At 40.9% G+C, this 21,319-nt stretch overlaps 1 protein-coding gene across 14 annotated transcripts in view; it reads right to left on the bottom strand.

Annotated features, from left to right (window-relative positions):
* The window catches only part of DLGAP3 (DLG associated protein 3), a 538,301-nt gene that overhangs the window by 83,519 nt on the left and 433,463 nt on the right, over nt 1–21,319 (bottom strand). For 13 of the 14 annotated variants that reach the window (XR_008888792.1, XM_056557211.1, XM_056557221.1 and 10 more), the window contains one exon: nt 2,185–2,522. Coding sequence is in view for 13 of the 14 variants with exons in the window: in XM_056557211.1 (XP_056413186.1) it covers nt 2,185–2,522 (338 nt within the window). In the remaining variant the exon portion in view is untranslated. Of the gene's footprint in view, nt 1–2,184; nt 2,523–20,064; nt 21,295–21,319 lie in introns of those variants that run through there. The other variant, XM_056557219.1, reaches the window with a different exon arrangement.

Here is a 21,319-nt window from a genome sequence, read left to right as displayed (position 1 = left end):
GTCTTATAATTGGCCCCAAAACCAGCTAGCCCCCAATTATTACCCGGTACCCACCGCAACAGGGGTAGAGCCGGTACCAACAGGCCCGGAGCTTAAAAATTGCACTCCTGGGCCTAGGCAGTAACAGGCTGGCGTTATTTAGGCTGGGGAGGGCCAGTAACAATGGTGCTCGCCCACCCTGGTAATGTCAGGCTGTTGCTGCTTGGTTGGTATCTGGCTGAGTATGACTATACAGGGAACCCTATGCTTTTTTTTTTTCACCACTACAACTCCCAGCATGCCCTGACAACCAATAGATGTCAGGGCAAGCTTGGAGTTATAGTGGTGAAACAGCTGGAGGCACCCTGTATAGATGAACAAAGGGCGGAAGTGTCGGCCCCAGCAGGCATCAGTGACGTCATGGGTAACACGTAAGCACACTACCAGGCAGACAAAAAAAAGCATTTTTAATATAGTAAAAAAAAAATTTAAAGGCAGGGAGGGGGTTAGGGATAGATGGACAATAGGCAGGGACAGAAAAAAAAAGGATGGTGGAAACTACTCTTTAACTGAACCAGCCAAGAAATTGTGTGTTATAGCTGGCATAGCTGGGCAGATGCATGCAAGTCTTTCATCACTAAACATAATGCAAAGCTCATCGCCACTGGACTCTAGAATAGCCGAACTGTGTTCTGTAGAGAGACAAATCACACTTCTCTGTCAGTCTGGTGGAAGAGTCTGGGTTTGGCGAATGCAAGGAGTATGTTGCCTGCCTGACAGTATGGTGTCAACTGTAAAGTTTGGTGGAGGAGGGATCATGCTATAGTGTTGTTTTCCAGGGTTTGGCTTAGGCTTCCAGAGAAGCCAAATCTTCAAGGGTTACTCCCCTCCCCAGCTTCCGGAACATTGAGCTCCGAACGCTGTGTGCGGGCTTTGGTGTTTACGCCCGCCCCCTCGTGACATCACAGCCTGCCCCCTCAATGCAAGTCTATGGGAGGGGGCGTGACGGCCGTCGCGCCCCCTCCCATAGACTTGCATTGAGGGGGCGGGATGTGACATCACATGACGGGGCGTGACGTCACGAGGGGGCGGGCAAGAACACAGAAGCCCGCACACAACTTTCGGAACTCAATGTTTCGGATGCTGGGTAGCGGAGTAACCCTTTAATTCTTCCACATATCAAACATTTTTGGACAATTGCATGCTTTTAACTTTGTGAAAAAAGTTCAGTGAAGACTGTTTTCTGTTCCAGCATGACTGTGCCCCATTGAAAAAATTAAGGCCCATGGCTGTGTTTGGTGTGGAAAAGCCCTGACCTGGACCCCACTGAACAACTTTGACATGAACTAGAGCAAAGACTGTGAGCCAAGCCCTCTTGTCTAAAATCACTGTGTGGCCTCCCAAATGCAGGGGCCGGAGGCCTGCCCCCACGTGACGTCACGCCCGCCCCCTTAATGCACATCTATGGGAGGAGCTGTGGCGGCCTATACGCCCCCTCCCATAGACATGCATTGAGGGGGCGGGGCGTGACATCACAAGGGGCGGAGCTGTGACATCACGATCATCTGACCCCTGCATCACCAGTCATCAGGCAAGGAGCTCGCTCGCTCCAGATGATATGGGTGCTGCAGGAGATATTGTGGGGGTCCCCAATGGCTGGACCCCCGCTATCAGACATCTTATCCCCTATACTTTGGATAGGGGATAAGATGTCTAGGGGCGGAGTACCCCTTTAATATGTAAATGTTCCAAAACATTGTACATATATTGGATCTATAGTTGTAATTGGATATGTGTGCTGGAAAGCTGGTGATTACAGATGTTATCCAGTATGTTATAATGTAAACGTGTCTTATAAATACCTGTAGATGTCTTACAAAGCCTGGCAGGTTTTTATGGTGAAGACTGACAACTCATTAAGTCCTAAGAAACTGTTAAACAGTAGCACAGTAGGAACTTTCATCAAGGAAAGGCCATTGAAAGCGTTCCTTAAAAGGACTCATTTTTCAAGCCTATCTTGACCTTAAATAGATTTATACACTGTATGAATACATTCGCCAATTAAAACTGTTACAATTGTTTCTGAACAGTTCATGCACTGTAAGGGCAAGCTTTATTTTATTTAAGGCTGTTGATAACAGCATAAGGTTTTTAAGTAAGCCAGGAAACTTAAACTTTTTGAAATACCTGTACTAATGGACTTACCTGTACACCAATAGATGGACGCCATTTTCTTTGACGTGTGACACCTTTTAGCTCTTCCCTTAATGGTAGAGCTTTGCTGATCACAGTGGAAGGTTTGGGTGAAGCTCTGTGCTGGACAGTTGCCAGGTCCAAGGAAAGACCTCTTGACTTGGTTCCCTCCAGACTCTCAGTAGAATTGCAGTGGACCTTGACATCTTTGGACCAAGGCAACCGCGTGGGCTCATTGTGCAGAAAGGTTTCATGGGTAGATTCTGTGCTACTCTGGGCTGTCACCGAGATCAGAGGCTTGGAGAGAAGCCTTGGAGGGATAGGTGGTGGGGCTTTGCGGTAACTAAAGGCTGTAAAAGAAGAAGGTAAAAAAATTAAAAACAGATTAAATGGGTTTCCCCACAAAAATAAATAGATCTTAACATGTATTATGTTAATAGAACACATTTCCAATGTACAAGCATTTCTAAAAATCTATTGCTTGAGTGATACATATCTACACCAGCCCCCCCCCCCTCCCCCTGCCTCATGTGCTTGTTGTTTTTTTTCAGGGTCATAGTTCAGAGAGGAAACTAGGATGTGGTCAGATCCATGGGGAGAAGGAAGAACTTCTATGTAGGATGTAAGTTACTTCTATGTGAAAACAGCATATTTGGACTAGTATACATGCTGTATATGTAACTTCACATATACGGTATGCATGTGGTACACATCTGATTTTACCACCTCTGCCTTATGAAACAACCCCTTTAATTTTGTATTACTAAATTGCTATATTTTGTTTTTTACAAGGTGATATATAATAAAAGTCTTCATATTTTATTTCCCATTTCATAAGGTGTCTCTACGTAAAATCTGTACCAGGCCCTGCTTCTGTTACACATCTGCTTTATGTAGAACAGACACATGTGGGTTGCCTCTAGTTATGGCCCTGCTTTATGAACTGATCTCTATGATATTTATTAGTCAGGATAACTTAACATATTAACTATTAAACCTTTATATTTGTTGGTTAAAACATATGATTTGCTGTACATGAGATTGCAATGTTACAATAACATAATAACTATATAATGCAATTTCTTACAACAAAATAGCATTTAAAGGTAATCTGTCACTTATGTTGGCCCTTCTGATGCGCTTTTTAGCTTACTCTTTTCTTAAAATCGCTGTTTAACAGCTACAGAGTATGCGCAACACTGTTTTCATTTAGCAAATAAATGACATAGTTAAGTTGGCATTACGAACGCAAAACTAAGTCCCCATGCATTTACCAATGAATGTGCGATGATGCCAAGATTATCAGCCACCTCACAAGACCACTGGTGAACACATGAGGGTGTGGTTTCAGCCAAATGCACTCACCAACATGTGGGAACACGACCTAAAAGTGTTTTTACCTATTTTAGCACAGCTAAAAGCTGATTCAATGTTACAATGCTGCAAATATTGACAAAACACAATTCATCTAAACTTTACAAAACCAAGAGAAACCACTCATGGTGTAGAATGATTAAAAGAAAAAAACACTGTAGAACTATAGGTTGGCTTAAAGGGGTACTCCACTGGCCAGCGGTCGTAACATTTAGTTAGAAGTGACGGCCGCCACGCCCCCTTCCATAGACTTGTTTTAAGGGAGGATGGTGTGACATCCAAGGGGGCATGGTTGACCTCTGCAGCACGCACACAGTGTTCGGAACTAAATGTTCTGAACGCTGGCAAGTGGGCTACTCCTTTAAAGCATTAGTGTCATTTTAATTAAAGGGGTTATCCAGGAAAAAACTGTTTTTTATATATCAACTGGCTCCAGAGAGTTAAACAGATTTGTAAATTACTTCTATTAAAAAATCTTAATCCTTTCAGTACTCATGAGCTTCTGAAGTTAAGGTTGTTCTTTACTGTCTAAGTAATCTCTGATGACACGTGTCTCGGGAACCGCCCAGTTTAGAAGAGGTTTGCTATGGGGATTTGCTTCTAAACTGGGCGGTTCCCGAGACACGTGTCATCAGAGAGCAGTTAGACAGAAAAGAACAACCTTAACTTCAGAAGCTCATAAGTACTGAAAGGATTAAGATTTTTTAATAGAAGTAATTTACAAATCTGTTTAACTTTCTGGAGCCAGTTGATATGTATAAAAAAAGGTTTTTTCCTGGAATACCCCTTTAACTTTTGACGTGAGCATAGACCTGCCAAGAGTTAAGATTGGCCAGGGTCTCAGTGCTGAGACCACCTCCGATCACTAGTTATAGCCGTGTGAACTTACCAGCTGGACACTCATGGACTCTATAGACTATAGTGGAGCCTGTCTCTCTAAGCCTGGGAATGAAGAGCTGCTCACTTCACTTAGCTACAATGATCGGAGGGGTCTCAGCACTGAAACTTTTACCAATCTTAACTCTTGCCGTGTCTGCGCTTTTAAAATTAATTGAAACAACAGTACCGCTTTCATGGATCTGTGTCTTCACTGCCTTATCAACTATGTAGGTAAGTAATAAGGCTCCATACAGGATCAGATGTTGTTGTTATGCACAGTATTCATGAACACCTTCCCAAAGAAAAGTTATAACAATAGATTTCCTACATCCAAGGTACAAAAGGTTATGTATGCAACATGTAGCTGTTGGAACCTGCAATACTGGTTACAGGTATATTAACTCACCTCTTTGTTCTAAGTTAAACTTTGGAAAGCAGTTTATATCCTGCACACTGCTGGTTTTCATTCTCACTGAGAAATAAAAATGAAGTTTATTTTACCAAGTCACTTGCGACATGATTTTCTGGCTCACAGAGCCTCTCTTAAGCTGAACATTAATTCTACTTATGGATACTGCAGCTGTTTCTTCCAGCACCATGAATTATTGATAAGGAGATTGGCTCAGTCCATTGAGCAGTGGTGTAAGCCACATATAGGAGATTTTCCACTTGGCGCTGCCCGATTTATTCTACTACTTGTTGGGTGTTGGGCATTCAGCTGTTTGATCTTATAAGACACATGTAAGATTACTACTATTCAATAAAGCTTGTACAGCAGAATAGCGCTAGAAGCGTACGGGGGTGTGATAATTGCAGGGATTCCATTGCTGTAGTACATTTCATAATTGTGCTGTGGGCCCCAACTGCTGAGTGGACACAAACAATAGGATGAATTATCCAGCTCAGGAAATACATACACTGATTTATCAAATTCTTTCAGAGTCCTCAGAGACGGCAAGCAATTTGTTTAAGAGTTGGAAGGTGCATTGAAATGAGACAGACCATGCAGGTCAATTATTTCACATTCTACAGAGACATTCTCCCTTTACTTAGAAGCGCTGGTTCTATGAATTCCAACCGAATTAGTCTCTTTAACTGTTTATTGGCTAGAAGACAGGACCTTCTTTTCACACTGTCTGAAGCATTCTTAATGTGTGATCAGGAAGGGCTGTCAATCCTGAACCAGGAGATATGTGTGGAAATAGTTACTAGAGAATGTGCCGCCCAGATGACTTAATGTACTTAATTAGCATACTACATATTCACAAATAGAGTCGTTTTGAATAACAAGAACACACAAGAACATTTGGCATGGCAAAAGATTCATATTTTCTCTGTGGACCACTCCAGGGTATGCCACAGCCACATAGAGCCAGCTCTGTCTTATATCTCGTAGAACAATAGGGCTGGGCTGTAAAAATCAAACATGCTGGACCCCTTTCCCCACTGACATTGTCTGTCAGGAGGCCACTATACTCTTTAGAGAGTTGGCCAAACCACCCAAAGCTAATAAGTTTGGCTGACTTTAATCCAAGGTGTATGGACCCCTGTCCACTGCCATGAGCATGTAAATATCAGAACTCATGCATGGAGCAATAGAAGAAGTTGGCCTTGCCTAAAAAATGATATTTTTTTATGGGGTGGAAGGCATGTCCCTTGCTTACCTGGGGTAGAGCTGATTCTGACTTAATTATGGGAAGACAAGAAGCCAGTGGAGGTAGTTTAATGCTCTGGGCAATGTTCTGCTAGGTAACCGTCAGCTCAGACATTCATGTGGATGTTTCTTGACACCTACCCCTAAAATAACCAGCGTAGCAGATCATGTACACCAATTCATAAAAAACACCGTACCAAAAATTGTTCAGGAATGGTGGGAGCAAAGTGACAAATTGTTGACCTATAAAGATCTCAGTCCCATTGAGCTTCTGTGGGCTGTCCTGGAAACACAAGTCCAATTTGTAGGGCCCTCCTCACATCTTCCAGGATTTAAATGATCTTATGTGAATATCTTGGAAGTGTTGTGGAGTTCATGTATCAACTGGTCACAGCTGGTTTGGTTACACATGGGACCTATGCAATATTAAAGGGGTATTCTGGGATCTAAGCTTTTATCCCCTATCCAGAGGATTGGGGATACAATGTCTGATCACGGGGGGCCTGCCACTGGGACCCCCTGCAATCTCCCTGTAGCACCTGCATTGTATGCGGGGCTGTGTCTCCAGTGTCAGAAACTTCCCCCCGTGACTTCACGCCACACCCCCTCCATTCATGTCTATGGGAGGAGGCATAAAGGCTGTTACGCCCCCCTCCCATAGACTGGATAGGGGATAAAAGCTTAGATCCTGGAATACCCCTTTAAGCAGGTGATGTTATTGTAGATAGAGAAAACAGCTGGCACAACTAGACTACTGTATTGCCTGGTCTCCTGCTAACAACTAGTAGTCTTAAAAGTACTCTGTGTAATGGTTGACAGTGCTTAGCTATAATTGAGTTAGACTATAGATGAGAAATAAAAAATAAGCAACATTGACTCAGTAAATCGAGATTCCTTTATTCTCAGAGATATGGGGACAGACATAGCAGGTGCGTTCCACAAGTAAGAGCAAGAACATTTCACAGTTGCTTCTTCTGGCTCTTTTAGAAAGTCAGAAGAAGCCAATGTGACATGTCAGCTATGTCTGTCCCTATATATCCGAGAATGAAGGAATCTGGATTTACTGAGTGAGTGCCACTTATCTCTTACTTATCATCTGTGCACGATTTGGATGTTAAAAAGTACCTGTCATTAAACCATATTTCTAAACTAACTCAGATTATATTGCCTAACTACTCCTAACACCCATCCTGCCCCTAGAAATGTTTTACTGAGTTTTAAAAAGCTCTGTATCATACGTTTCCCCTCTCTCACATTGTGTGAGCTACCGGCAGGAGAAAGTAGGCGTTCCCCAGCAGGGGCGATGTCACTGAAGCCTGCAAGAGCTGTGCCTCGCCATGCACCCCACGCACTTCCTGAGTTTGGTCTCCTGCCAGAATGGGAGGAGACCAAACTAACAGTTTTTTCAATCACATCAGAAACATATAAAGGTTGAGAATTTTAACAGCAAGTAAACAGCAAAGTGTCTTATAATTACATAAAGTACAATATATTAAAAGTGTAGTTTGGTGACAGGTACTCTTTAAGGATGATTTATTTATTTATTTATGTATAGATAGATAATTATGCGTGTATGTGCTTAAATGCTGCTCATACATTTTGCAGAAAGGTGAGACCATGCAGAACAAGTTCATGATGCAACTTTGAATAATGAAGATATGGCTATTCATATTATGTAAAAAAGATTCTGCAGAGTTACAGATTGGTAAAGGACACTGTTGATGCCACAGATAATTGTAATTAACATTGCTTGCTCGGGCCTCAGCCGGTATATGAATGGCCTTGTACTCACTGGGGATGATGACTGGAGGATAGATCTGCAGCTGTATGCTAATCTGCCAGCTTCTAAACCATTCGGAAAGGTCAATCTATTGAGATTTCCCCAGCTCATTTCCCTCTCACAATACTTATTGATTTAGACCATCTTTTAGAAGCTTATGGTTTTAATTAGCAATTTATTGTTTAGAGGCTTTTCATACAGTAAATTTTGGTAAAATAACTGAAACTTTCTCTTTGTTGATGCAGTAAGCGTTTGATACGCAACTATGTGACAATCTCTGCCACAAATCTACTCTGCAAGAATGGTGCTGCTTTCTCCAGACGTAAGTTGCCCTTGTATATCAGAGATAAAGGAGAGAGAGTAAAAGAATAAGTATTAGGCTATGTTCACACACACACACAAAAAAAATGTCCAAATGCGGAATGTCCACTCGGAAAATACAGGTGGACATTCCCCACATTTGAATGGTCCGGCAGGCGTTAGGCCCACTCAGGAATGCATCATCTCATAAGTGGCAATGCATTTCCCAATGGAATCCGCAGAAAGAATAGACAAGTATATTCTTTTTGCGAGTGCCTCAGAAATTCCGCTGTATGCACAGTGGGGCAGAATCCCATTGTCCATGCAAAATTCCCATTCCACCACATGAACCTGACCTAGGGAGTTATCAGGCATAATAAGTAAAAGTTACAGAGGTATGTATAAAAAGATCTTAAATATACAATAGCTCATAGTATAAACTCTTTTAACCTCTTCAGGACACAGGGCGTATGGATACGCCCTGCATTCCGAGTCCTTAAGGACCGAGGACGTATCCATACGCCCGTGGGAAATCCGGTCCCCACTGCTAGCCGGTTGGGGACCGGAGCCGGATGCCTGCTGAAATCATTCAGCAAGCACCCTGGCACATCGCCCAGGGGGGTCCTGAGACCCCCCGATGTCGGCGATCGGAGAAAATCGCATGTCAATTCAGACATGCGATTTTCTCCAATTCCGGGCTGATCGGGTCTCTGGTGACCCGATCACCCGGAAAATAGGGCTGATCGGAGTTGTCAGCGACAGCCCCAATCAGCCTAAAGGATAAGAGTTAGGTCGCAAAGCTGCGATCTACTCCCATCCCCTGCCATTACTCAGAACAGAGTTCTGACCAATGGCAGCGCAGAGTTCTGCCCGCCCCTGGATGTCGAGGGGCTCTGGGAAGAAGACGGAGGCCGTACCTGCAGGAGAAGATGCCTGGGGACCTGGGATCTTCGCTGGAGCCTGCTGGATCCTGCTGGATCCTGATGTGGTAGGGAATCCACAGTGGGGGGGGGGGGGGGGATTGAAAGTGAAAGTAAATCGATCTTTACTGTGGCAACCACTAGGGGGGCCAAACTGCAACTCCCAGCATGCCCAGACAGCCAAAGGCTGTCTGGGCATGCTGGGAGTTGTAGTTTTGCAACATCTGGAGGGTCACAGTTTGGAGACCACTGTTACAGTGGTGCCCAAACAGTAGCCCTCCAGATGTTGCCAAACTACAACTCTCAGCATGTCTCGACTGCCCTGGGAGTTGTAGTTCTGTAACATCTGTCCCTTCAGATTTAGCAATTTTCATGACATTTTTGAAAATTGCTGCTCTACTTTGAAGCCCTCTAATTTTTTCAAAAAGCAAAAATATGTCCATTTTATGATGCCAACATAAAGTGGACATATTGTGTTTGTGAAGAAAAATAAAATTTATTTGGAATATCCATTTTCCTTACAATTAGAGAGCTTCAAATTTAGAAAAATGCAAAATTTTCAAAATTTTCATGAAATTTTGGGCTTTTTCACCAAAAAAGGATGCAATTAACACTGAAAATTTACCACCAAAATAAAGTAGAATATGTCACGAAAAAACAATCTCAGAATAAGAATATTCGGTAAAAGCGTTTTCGCGTTATTAATTCGTAAAGTAACGGTGGTCATAATTGCGAAAAAGGGCTCAGTCCTTAAGGTGAAAAAGGGCTGCGTCCTTAAGGGGTTAAGCACAGCTGGTAACTAGTAAACTGATAATCCCAACACTTACAACCATTAGATTCTTATGTAGACTGATTAACCCCTCCCCAATATAGCAATAGCATTTTTGTTTGTTGTTGTTTTTTCTTTACCACGCCCTTTTAAATGCCCTAACTTATTTTTTTTTTACATTGACAGCCTTATGCTAGCTTTCCACATAGGTTTTTTTCTGGCACTGCAGTTTTTGAGCCAAAGTCAGAAGGTAAGGAGAAGAGTAAATCATTCATTTCCAATTCCTTTTGAATACACTTCTGGCTGTGGCTCAAAAACTGCAGTGGTAAAAAAAACAAAAAAACGCCAGAAAAAAAACCTGTGTGAAAACCTAGCCTTGTGAGGGATTCTTTTTGTAGGACCAGTTATACCATTTAATGGTACCATTTAATTTGTTAAATAAAAAAAATAAAAATAAATATATATATATATATATATATATATATATATAATGCACTACTTTTTGGGTTTAATTTTTTACAAAGTTGATCATGCAGTATTTTGATACCAAATTAAGTTTCTGTTTTGTTTTGCTCCCTTTTTATTTATTTGTGTTTTCATTTTGTGTTTTCACGGTTTTAGGTCCGGTTGTAAAAGCGCATACGGCGCAAAAATGAGCCGACCGGACCGAACGTTTCACTCCGGTCGGCTCATTGAAGTGAATGACATACGGGAGCGCATACGGTCACATACGGGAGCGCGAGGTTTTAGCTCCCTCCTGCCGTATGCGCTCCCGTATGGGACAAAACGTAGTGTGAACCCAGCCTTAGACTTGTTCTTTGCAAGGCAACATGCAGATTTTATTGGTACTTTTTTGGGGTACATTCCATTTTTTGACCATTTTTTCTTATTCAAAAATCTGCAATTCTGACAACGGGTATTTTCTCCCCTTTTATGGTGTTTACTGTGCAGCATAAATAATGTGACATTTTCATAATATTAATAATGTTTATTTTTATTTTATTTAGTTTTTCGATTAATGCAAAAATAACAGGGTTGAATTTTCTTTATTTTTGTGAACTTTATTTTCACTATTTTACTTGTATTTTTAGCCTCCTTCAGTAGGGCATACTAGAAGTACTACATTGACAACATTGACAAGCTTAGCTGCCATCTTAACCCCCCTGTGAGGAGGAAAACAGGTGATAAAGGAGGGCTAATTTTGTCTAATGCCACAGTTGCTATTGGCCACAACATCTAAGAGGTTAATCTGCCACAACACCCTAGTTATTTTTTTCATCAGTAGTACCTAAAACTTTGTAATATACTTTCAAGTTCCATTCTCCCTGTCTATATTCTTTTTGTAAATGTCCAGAAACATTTTCAGTCTGTAATATGCTATGGTCATGATCACACCTGTGTTGGAGACTCCATCAAAGATTCCATCATATTTGAGAAAAAAAAGATAGCACTGCATGCTGCACATTAGACAGCTTAACGAAACCAGATAAACTCCTATTACGTTAAAAAGGTATGTTGGGCACCAGTTATAGCTGTCATATGACAGCCCATAGACATGAATGGAGGGGGCGTGGCGTGAAGTCACAAGGGGGAGTAGGGTGACATCATGACCACTACCACCAGAACCCAGAATTCATCAGAATGCCAGGTGCTGCATGGAGATTCCGCAATCAGACATCTTATCCCCTATCATTTGGATAGAGGATAAGATGCCTGGCAGTGGAGTACCTCTTTAAACTGTATCAAAACATGTGTAAAAATTTTAACCCGTACACGGTTAAGAAATGTATACGGTTTGAAAAAATGATGTCCCGTTGCATCTGTTTTTAAGAAAAAAAATGTATACGTTTTTAACTTTTCACTCCCTTCTGAATAAAGTTTCACTTGTTTGATTGAAATTCCAAGAAAAAAAACTTTCGGTGTCAAAAACCGTACTCAGATACAGTTCTGTATGGTTCCCATTGACTTCCATGTTAAAAAAAAAAACGTACATGGTTTCCATACGGTTTTTCACCCGGACCAAAAACCGTCGTAGGCTACGGTTTTGGGTACTGGAAAAAACAGACAAAACCGTACAAGATGAAAAATGGACACAACCAGAGTCATCGTTTGACATATGGTTTTCAATCAAGAGTCAATGCATACAGTTTTCAATACAGTTCCATACGGTTTTCACATTGAAAATGTATACGGCAACTGTATTGCAAAAATATGGTGTGAACCAAGCCTTAGTGATACCAGTAAGGAAAAAGAGGAGGTTGTACACAGAGGAGCAGACTGTATTAGAGTGAAGAGCACCTATGACAAGGTCTGCAGGGGAGGGGAGGAATCACACATACAGGCAGCATCAGTGTTTATGTGAGCATGGGGAAAATCAAACATGTTCTGTGTCTAAGGGTGCGTTCACACTGCGGAATCTCCGCTCGCTGAATTCAGCGAGTGGAGATTCCGTCTGGCGGCCGCCGCCGAAAATACTTCGACGCTAGGGCCGCGGGGCACTGAGCCGTCACCATTGACGGCTATGCAATGCTCGCTGAATCGGCGCAAATAATGAACATGTTCTTTCTTTGCGCGGAACAGTTTCAGCAGCGGAATTGTCCGTTGCTGAAATTCCGCAGTGTGAATGGGTCTCGCAGAGACCCGTTTACACTAATGTTAAGTTCACACCATGGAATTCCGCTCGTGTAATTCCGCCGGTGGAATTCTGCAGGAATTCCGTAGTGTGAACGTACCTCACTGCAGTCAGGAAACCTAACGCAACTTTTAAGAAGGGATTTTTCCAAAGGATAGGCAATGACAAGTAGATGGGTGGGGGTTTCCCCTGCCTAGCTCGAGAATGTGGACATAATTGTTCCTGAAAAGAATGGTGCGGAACACACCATTGTCTATAGGGCCACCAAATATTTCCAGGCACTGAACTCGAAGATGTTTCCCAGCCCCATAGAAAATGTATGGAGTGGTGGGCAAGCAGGCAGATTCTTTCCTTGTACAATTATGTCCATGTTCTTAGGATCGGTGGGGGGTCCAGTGGTTGGATAACTGGAGATTGGAAAACCCCTTTAAGTGACACAAACAACTAACTAATTTTCACCATGCTAAAGGTGCCTGTAATTTTTTGACATCTAAGTCACAATTACTTTACTTAAATGGGTACTCCAGTGGAAAACAAACTTTTTAAAATCCACTGGTGCCACAAAGTTAAAGGGGTACTCTGATGGCAAACTTTTTTTTTTTTAAATCAACTGGTGCCAGAAAGTTAAACAGATTTGTAAATTACAAGATTAGGAAAGAGTCTGTATCAGCTCACCTGATCCCACACGTGCACGGCCAGCCTCTGGAGCAAAGCAAGTACAAACGAAGGGTGGAGCCAGCACTGAGTAAAAAGTGTAATCCTTTATTGAAATCCAAAGTTAAAATTCCATGGCAGGCAAAAAATGTAAACAAGGTCAAAAAGGGCAATGGAACATAGCTTGGAGTCCCCAAACGCCAACGCGTTTCAGGCCATGTGGCCCTTAATCATGGCATACATATAGTCACTTCAGCACTTTCTTATATACTGAGATAGCACAGGTGCTCCATTGAACTTTTTGTCCTTGTTTACATTTTTTGCCTGCCATGGAATTTTAACTTTGGATTTCAATAAAGGATTACACTTTTTACTCAGTGCTGGCTCCACCCTTCGTTTGTACTAGATTTGTTAATTCTATTAAAAAATGTTAATCCTTCCAGTACTTATTAGCTACTTAATACTAAGGAGGAAATTATTTTATTTTTGGAATACAGAGCTCTCAGCTGAATCAAGAGCACAGTGCTCTCTGCTGACATCTCTGTCCATTTTAAGAACTGTCCAGAGTAGAAGAAAATCCCCATAGCAAACATATGCTGCTCTGGACAGTTCCTAAAATGGACAGAGATGTCAGCAGAGAGCACTGTGCTCGTGATGTCAGCAGAGAGCACTGTGTTCCAAAAAGAAAATAATTTCCTCTGTAGTATTCAGCAGCTAATAAGTACTGGAAGGATTAAGATTTTTTAATAGAAGTAATTTACAAATCTGTTTAACTTTCTGGCACCAGTTGAGTTAAAAAAAAAAAAAAAGTTTTCCACTTTTAACAGATTTGTAAATGACTTCTATTTAAAAATCTTAATCCTTCCAGTACTTATCAGCTGCTGTATGCTCCACAGAAAGTTGTATTACTTTCTGGAGTTTCTTTCTGTCTGACCACAGTGCTCTCTGCTGACACCTCTGTCCAAGTCAGGAACACTCCAGATTACATGCAAATCCTCATAGCAATTTCTCCTGCTCTGGACAGTTCCTGATATGGACAGAGGTGTCAGCAGAGAGCACTGTGGTCATCACGAACGCACCCGCTGTATGTACCCCATGATTCAGTTGAAATTAAGCACAGATCAAATATTGTGAGTGCAGCCTATTCTTTTCTCCGGCACTTTAATTTACAAATCTGTTTAACTTTCTGGCACCAGTTGATAAAAAAATAAATAAAATAATACATTTCCCCCGGAGTACCCCTTTAAATAATTTTTCCCATAGCGACCAATCACAGCGCAGCTTGTATTTTGTATACTGTTCTTGAAAAATGAGGGGTGCACTATGGTTGCTATGGGCAACAAATTGTTTACATACATCTTCCCCAGATATTTCATAGAAAGAATGTGAGTAATCTCATACAAAAAAAAACAATTTATCTTAAAAAGTATTTTGCTCTTTTTAGGACCTACTCATTTCTGCATTATTATTCATCTATAAAAGTACACAACCAAAATTTTCTATGGTCTACAACAAACCAAGGTGTCAGTACAGGAGGTGTCAGCTTCTAAAAGTGGTGTTCTGGCAATAATTGATAATGTAAAGGGGTATCCAGGAATTTTATTTATTTGACTATGCTACAGGAGATGTAAAGTTAGTGTAGTTCATAATATAGTGTCTGTATCTGTGTGTGACAGTGATCTCGCAATTCTTCTGTAATTTTTGCCCTAATATTTATTTTTAACAGCATCCAAAATTACTCAGGTCTCGGGTTTTCCCAGGTTGCAGTACAGCCGAGACATGATATGACTAGTCAGGTATGCAAAGGGAGCCTGTCCTGCTTCAATGGGTGAAGCGACCGCTGGGTGGGAGAGAGATCATTGTATAACTAATTGTATTCTTGCTTTGCAAACATTGGTCTTTCAATGGAATGCAGCTTATTTGTGTTACAAATTGGTGGGGTGGCTGATGTGTGGGAGGGAAGTGACCTCACACTTACAAACAAGGAACTATGGGATTTGTAGTTTGAGAGAAGGAACTCCAACAAAAAAAAATGAAATTTTTTTTATTCTGTGGGTCAATACGACTAAAATGATATCAATGGCTGCATACTTTTCTATTATTGTACCACTTTTAAAAAAATCTCAAACTTTTTGTACAAAATCAGTAGGTTTAAAATCGCCCTCTTTTGAGCACCCATAACTTTTTCATTTTTCCGTATATGGGGCGGTATGAGGGCTCACGCGCCATGATCTGTACTTTTTATCGATACCATTTTTGCATATATGAAACTTTTAAATCACTTTTTATTATTTTTTTTATTATTATTAAATGTGACAAAAAAGCATAAATTTGGGACTTAAAAAAAAAAAATTACGTTTACACCGTTCACCATACGGGATCATTAACATAATATTTTTATATTTCAGACATTTACGCACGCGGCGATAACAAATATGGTTATAAAAAAATTTTTACGCTTTTTGGGGGTAAAATGGGAAAAAGGGACAATTTCCATTTTTATTGGCGGAGGGTTTTTGTCACATTTGTTTTACTTTTTATTCTTACATTTTTTAACTTTTTCTTTACACTTTTAATGTCCCCATAGGGGACTATCTATAGCAATAATTTGATTTCTAATACTGTTCAGTGCTATGCATAGAGCATATTATCAGTGTTCTTCTGCTCTGGTCTGCTCTATCTCAGACCACAGCAGAGGACCCCTGGAGACAGCCGGAGGCAAGTGAGGGTACCTCCAGTCGCCAACTTAGATGATCGGATCCCTGCAGCAGCTCCTCGGGCGATCTGGTCATCTATTTAAACGTGCGCTTTGCCGCAGATGCCATGACCTGTATTGATTGTATTCTCAGCGATTGCTGATGTCCGCTGTTACCGGCGGGTCCCTGGCTGATAGCAGCCAGGACATGCAGTGCATGACGCGATCACTGCTCCAATGCTTTCGGGTCATGTACAGGATGTAAATGTAGGTTCTGGAGCGCAAATACCTCTGCACCAGGACGTACATTTACGTCCGTGGTCCTTAAGGGTAGAGATGAGCGAACTTACAGTAAATTCGATTCGTCACAAACTTCTCGGCTCGGCAGTTGATGACTTTTCCTGCATAAATTAGTTCAGCCTTCAGGTGCTCCGGTGGGCTGGAAAAGGTGCATACATTCCTAGGAAAGAGTCTCCTAGGACTGTATCCACCTTTTCCAGCCCACCGGAGCACCGGAAAGCTGAACTAATTTATGCAGGAAAAGTCATCAACTGCCGAGCCGAGAAGTTCGTGACTAATCAAATTTACTGTAAGTTCGCTCATCTCTACTTAAGGGGTTAAGAGTCACACACAGGGCCCCAAAATGTCCCATTTAAGTCAATAGTATTGTTATAAAGTTTTAAAGTGCTTGCATATAGGGCATGTACACTGTAATTTTTGTATACTTTCCATTGCATGTGGAATCCATGCAAAAATTTACTTGCGGTAGATTTTGGGTCCACAGCATGTAACTTTATGTTGCAGATTCATTGCAGTACTTCCTAATTACGTTATTTGCTTTATATATCTTTTTTTGTTTTAATATTTTTTAATATTAACATTTTCAATACTAAAATCTGTTGTGTGGTAAATTTGCTGGGGATAGTCTGAAGAATCTCTATCCTGATTTAGTTCTGTGCACCTTTAAAAAATTTTTTTTTAAGAATAGTATATTGATATTCACATTGATATAGCATTTATTATATAACTGTAGTGAAGACAGTCTTTTGGGATGTTATTGTTGAAAAATATTTTTGAATTCTTTTAACAATCTTTTAGTGGACATATGGCTAGAAATAGGGTATTCTATTTACACCCATATTCTGCACAACTGCCTCCTAAACTACATTATATGATGATAAATATTCTTTATGGTTTTTCCACAATAACTATTATCTAACAATGCAAATTACCCTAAAATGGGGATGGGGAGATAGATGATTATCTGAAAGAAATTGAACTACCAAAGATTAATAAGGAAGACTTGGAAAGTCTTAACAAAGAAATTACGGTGCAGGAGTTAGGGAAGCACTTCAGTGTTGTTCAGTTACATCAGCCCCAGGGTTGGATGGTCTTCCCTATGCAATATATAGAGAGTTTAGGGAGGTGCAATTGCCCATCCTTTGTATGATTTTGAAGGAGGCTTGGAGAGGAGGGGAATTGCCTCCCTCCATGCTTGAAACTAAAATAGTGTTAATTCCTAAAAAAGAGAAGGATAATACAAAAATTGAATCGTATCGTCCTATTTCTTTGATAAATTCAGATGCCCAGATTTTGGCGAAACTTTTGGCCAGAAGATTATCCCCGCTTCTGCCTGGCATAATTGGAGTTGAGCAAACCGGGTTTGTCCCGGGACACTCAATTCACAATAATCTGTTAGGATCATTGGTTAATATTCAGTTGGGCTTGTGTCCCTTCCGCTCCACCCTGTCACTCAACACAATGAAGGCGTTTGACAGGGTGGAGTGGAAGTTCCTTTGGGGAGTTCTTAAAAAGTTTGATACAGAGGGGGAGTTTGTTGAGTGGATTAAATTATTATATAAGAATCCTAGGGCTAGGGTGGCAATTAATGGGTCCCTATCACCTCAACTGGCGATTGGAAGAGGTACAACACAAGGCTGCCCGCTTTTGTCCATGTTATTTGCGTTATTTCTGGAACTGTTGGTGGAAAAATGTAAGAAAGCGGGAGGTCTTAGGGGATTTGGGATCAAAGGAGTGGAAGAAAAATGTCTTATTTATGCAGACGATATACTTTTGTTTCTAGAAAATTTAAGTTGTGGAGGAATTTGGGAATATCTCTGGCCTTAAAATTAATTGGAGTAAATTTTCTTTAATGCTAATAATTGTGTATTTATGTCTTATAACATTATTTCTGTTTATGGCCTTTGTATGTATGTGAATTTTGTAATAAAATATTAATAAATAAATTTAAAAAAATGACCCTAAAACAACTTCTCCTGTAAGTCTAGTGATGGAATATGTTATTGTAAAATAGGTATTAAAAGGGATTATCTAGGAATAGAAAAACAGAGCGAAGTTCTTTCAAAAACAGCTCCACATTTGTCTCAAGGTTGGGTGAGGTTTTACAACTTGGCTCCATTCACTTCAATGAAACTGAGCTGCAGAACCACACCCAACCTGGAGACAGACAGGGAGCGGTTTTTGATAGAAAGTAGCTCTGTTTTTGAGATTCGCAGCAATAACAAGAACAGGGATCAAATTTAGTTATCATATTAGTCCCATAGAGTTTAATAGAGTGGCAGTGTGCATTCCCAGCTGCTTCTCTGTTTAAACAGGGGACAAGGGGCCTCTGATTCTGTGAATGGTGAAGGTCCACGCAGTGGGGCACCCACTTTGGCTCCATATTGAAGTGGTGCAACATAGCATATTTTTTCATTATCACTGTTTAAAAGGGGTAGGTGCAATTGTGCATAAATACTAAAGTGCCCTTTCCATGAGCTGACCTAGGGAGCTGGGGGATTGTCCATGCAATGCATTCAATGTCTCTTTTTTCGCCCTTCACTTTTATACGGTAAATGTTTTAGCCCAGGAAAATAGATATTTTACTGATGTTAAATAGCTTAGGGTGCCCTGATCCCACACCATTTAACAATTTCTTAATATGTCCTCCCATTCACAATATACTGTATGAAGGTTTAAAATGTGTCTGTCAATTCAGGGAATCAATCAGATGGGGGTGAACTTAATTTAAATAAAAAGAGTGAATATCAGATGATGGGTGGATTTATACAGTCAGGGTGTGTGTATGTTTTACATTGAGGTGCCTGTATGCCTAATATATACTGTATAATCCCAACTTTCCCCTGATATTCACATCTGTTATAAAAATTAAGTTCACCTCCATCTGATTGACTCCCTAAATTGTCAGACAAATTTTAAATACACAAATCTTGTGAAGGGATGCTGTAAAAAGGTGTGGGATCAGGGCACCCTACACTATTTATTATTATTATTAATAATAATAATAATAATAATGCAATAACATTTTTGGTGGTTGGCCACAGGTTCTCTTAAGGTGCTTTATTCCTTTATGTTTGTAACATTTAACCACATATATTAAAGTTTATAATTTTCATGTTTTTTTCCTTGTCATAAAGAACTAAGTATTTCTATATACTTCTAGAGTACAGTTGTTACCAGTGGGTATGTTTTGTGTGTAGTGTAGTTGGATGTGTGGACTGTTTGGGGGTATGTGTTGCGCTCAATTTGTGAGGGAGAAGCATGGAAATAAAAAGCTGTGGAATAGTGTTTACTACATATAATAGCACCCATGTCATGGAAGTGGAGAGGGCCTCCATGACAATAATTTAAAGATTGTAGACAAAACTTAGTTAATAATAGTAGCAATATTTATTTTTAATTGGCTATTGGGATTATGTTATTACTATATACCTTAAAATTTTAGACTAAGTTCTTAGAAAATACAGTAGTGTAGTGTATAATGTAGTAAAGCTAAGTTTTTCTGACGCAACAAAATTGAGTTTGTCATTTGACAAAAAATGCATCCACAGAACTGGAGTGGTCAAAGTAAACACATTGGATCAGTAATACAATAAACAAAAATAGATCAAAGACTAATTAAAATCTGTTACATTGAAAAGAAACCTGTTGGGAGATTACTGCTACCCGGACCACAGGCAGCATGAAATCCCGACAGACTCTCTAATTACAAATAACTTTGTTTTACTCTGAAATGCTGGGGAGTTTAAACACTGTTTAATAAGGAGCCGTGAATAGTGGCGGAGGAGGCTCTCTCATTGACTTCTACTCGCTGATTTCTCTCCATTTCTAGAGCAGTTTAGAGTTAAGCAGCAGTTTGTAATGAAACCTTGTTTGCTTGAAACCTTGGTTGAAATAAAAATCATACGCAATCATATGTATGTGACATAACTTTAGCAATAAAAAGAAACCTTTTATTTTAACACCTTCTTTATTGTTGTAAAACATGAAAAAAGGCCAGTTCTTAATTTATCCATGGTTATCTCCCATCACTTTTTTGGGGTGGACATGAGGGCGGCCACGAGGTTGTCCTCTCCTGCGCAGGGGGCCAATAAGTCGGCTTCCTGCCCAGGTGGGATTCTCAGTGCTACCCCTGGCCATAGTGTTTGGCATAGAAGACCCAGTTCTTGGATCCTGAAGAAAGAATTGAGCAAAAGAACAGGGCAGGGTGGCAGAGACTGAAGAAATGCGTGTCCCTCTTGGACGTGTAAGTCCTCCACGAGCCCTTCGAGTAGTAGTTGCAGTGCCACTGCATGGTGTACCCCTGCCTTCTGGACCCTGACCTTCTTGGGCAATGGCTCTCTCTTGCCTTCTTTTTCTAAGTTCATCTCGGATGTCACCTAGCACACCAAGTAGCTGACGGTGAAGCTCCCTATCTCTTGCTCTCTCCTCCCGCTGCCGGGTCATTTCTTCTTCTTTTAAAGCCAATTCTTGACGGTATAATTGGTCTCTTAATTTCTCTAGTTGCAAAAGGCGATGGAGACTAGCCCTCCAACGTGCTCTTCTGTCATCTTTTGCACGAGGGCGTCCAAGTCTTCTTGGCATTGTGGCACTAGATGCCTGGTCACCCTCAGGATACTCAGAAGACAAAAGGGATTCATTACAACTGTGCTCACTGCGCTGAGATGAAGCAAGTTGGTGGTCATCTTCCCCATTGTTATCTTTTCTGTGGTCCTGCATCAAGGGCCAAACCATTCCTCCAGGTAAGGAGCCAATCTCTGTTTGCTGACTGCCTCCATCTCTCTCAGACTGTGTAGATTCTGCTGACTCAGGTACTCTGTCAGATGGTGGAATATCTGAGTCACTTTCATCTCCCCAACCTGTATGTGCAGAAAGATAACAGAGAGGGTCTTCAGTGGATGAGGCTAATGGCCCTGGAGAAACACGCCTGAAGGACTGCTTTATCTGTCTCCCTACAGTAAGAGACACTCGCACTTCCTCCTTTGTTGGGGACCAGTGCTCAAGGTAAGGATTTATAATCATTCCTTGACATCTTCTGCTTTCTATCTCTTGGTCCTCTGTATCTCCTTCTACTGATGTAGTACTATATGTTACTAATGTACCACTTCTTTGAGGTGGTGACAATGCTGACCGCATGGGGGACCTTTGATTTGGCAGTGATGATGCTGTGGGAATAAAGCAGAAAAGTTT

This window comes from Hyla sarda, chromosome 2 (assembly GCF_029499605.1).
Source record: "Hyla sarda isolate aHylSar1 chromosome 2, aHylSar1.hap1, whole genome shotgun sequence".
Lineage (NCBI taxonomy): Eukaryota > Metazoa > Chordata > Amphibia > Anura > Hylidae > Hyla > Hyla sarda.
This window is presented reverse-complemented; position numbering and strand designations above follow the sequence as displayed.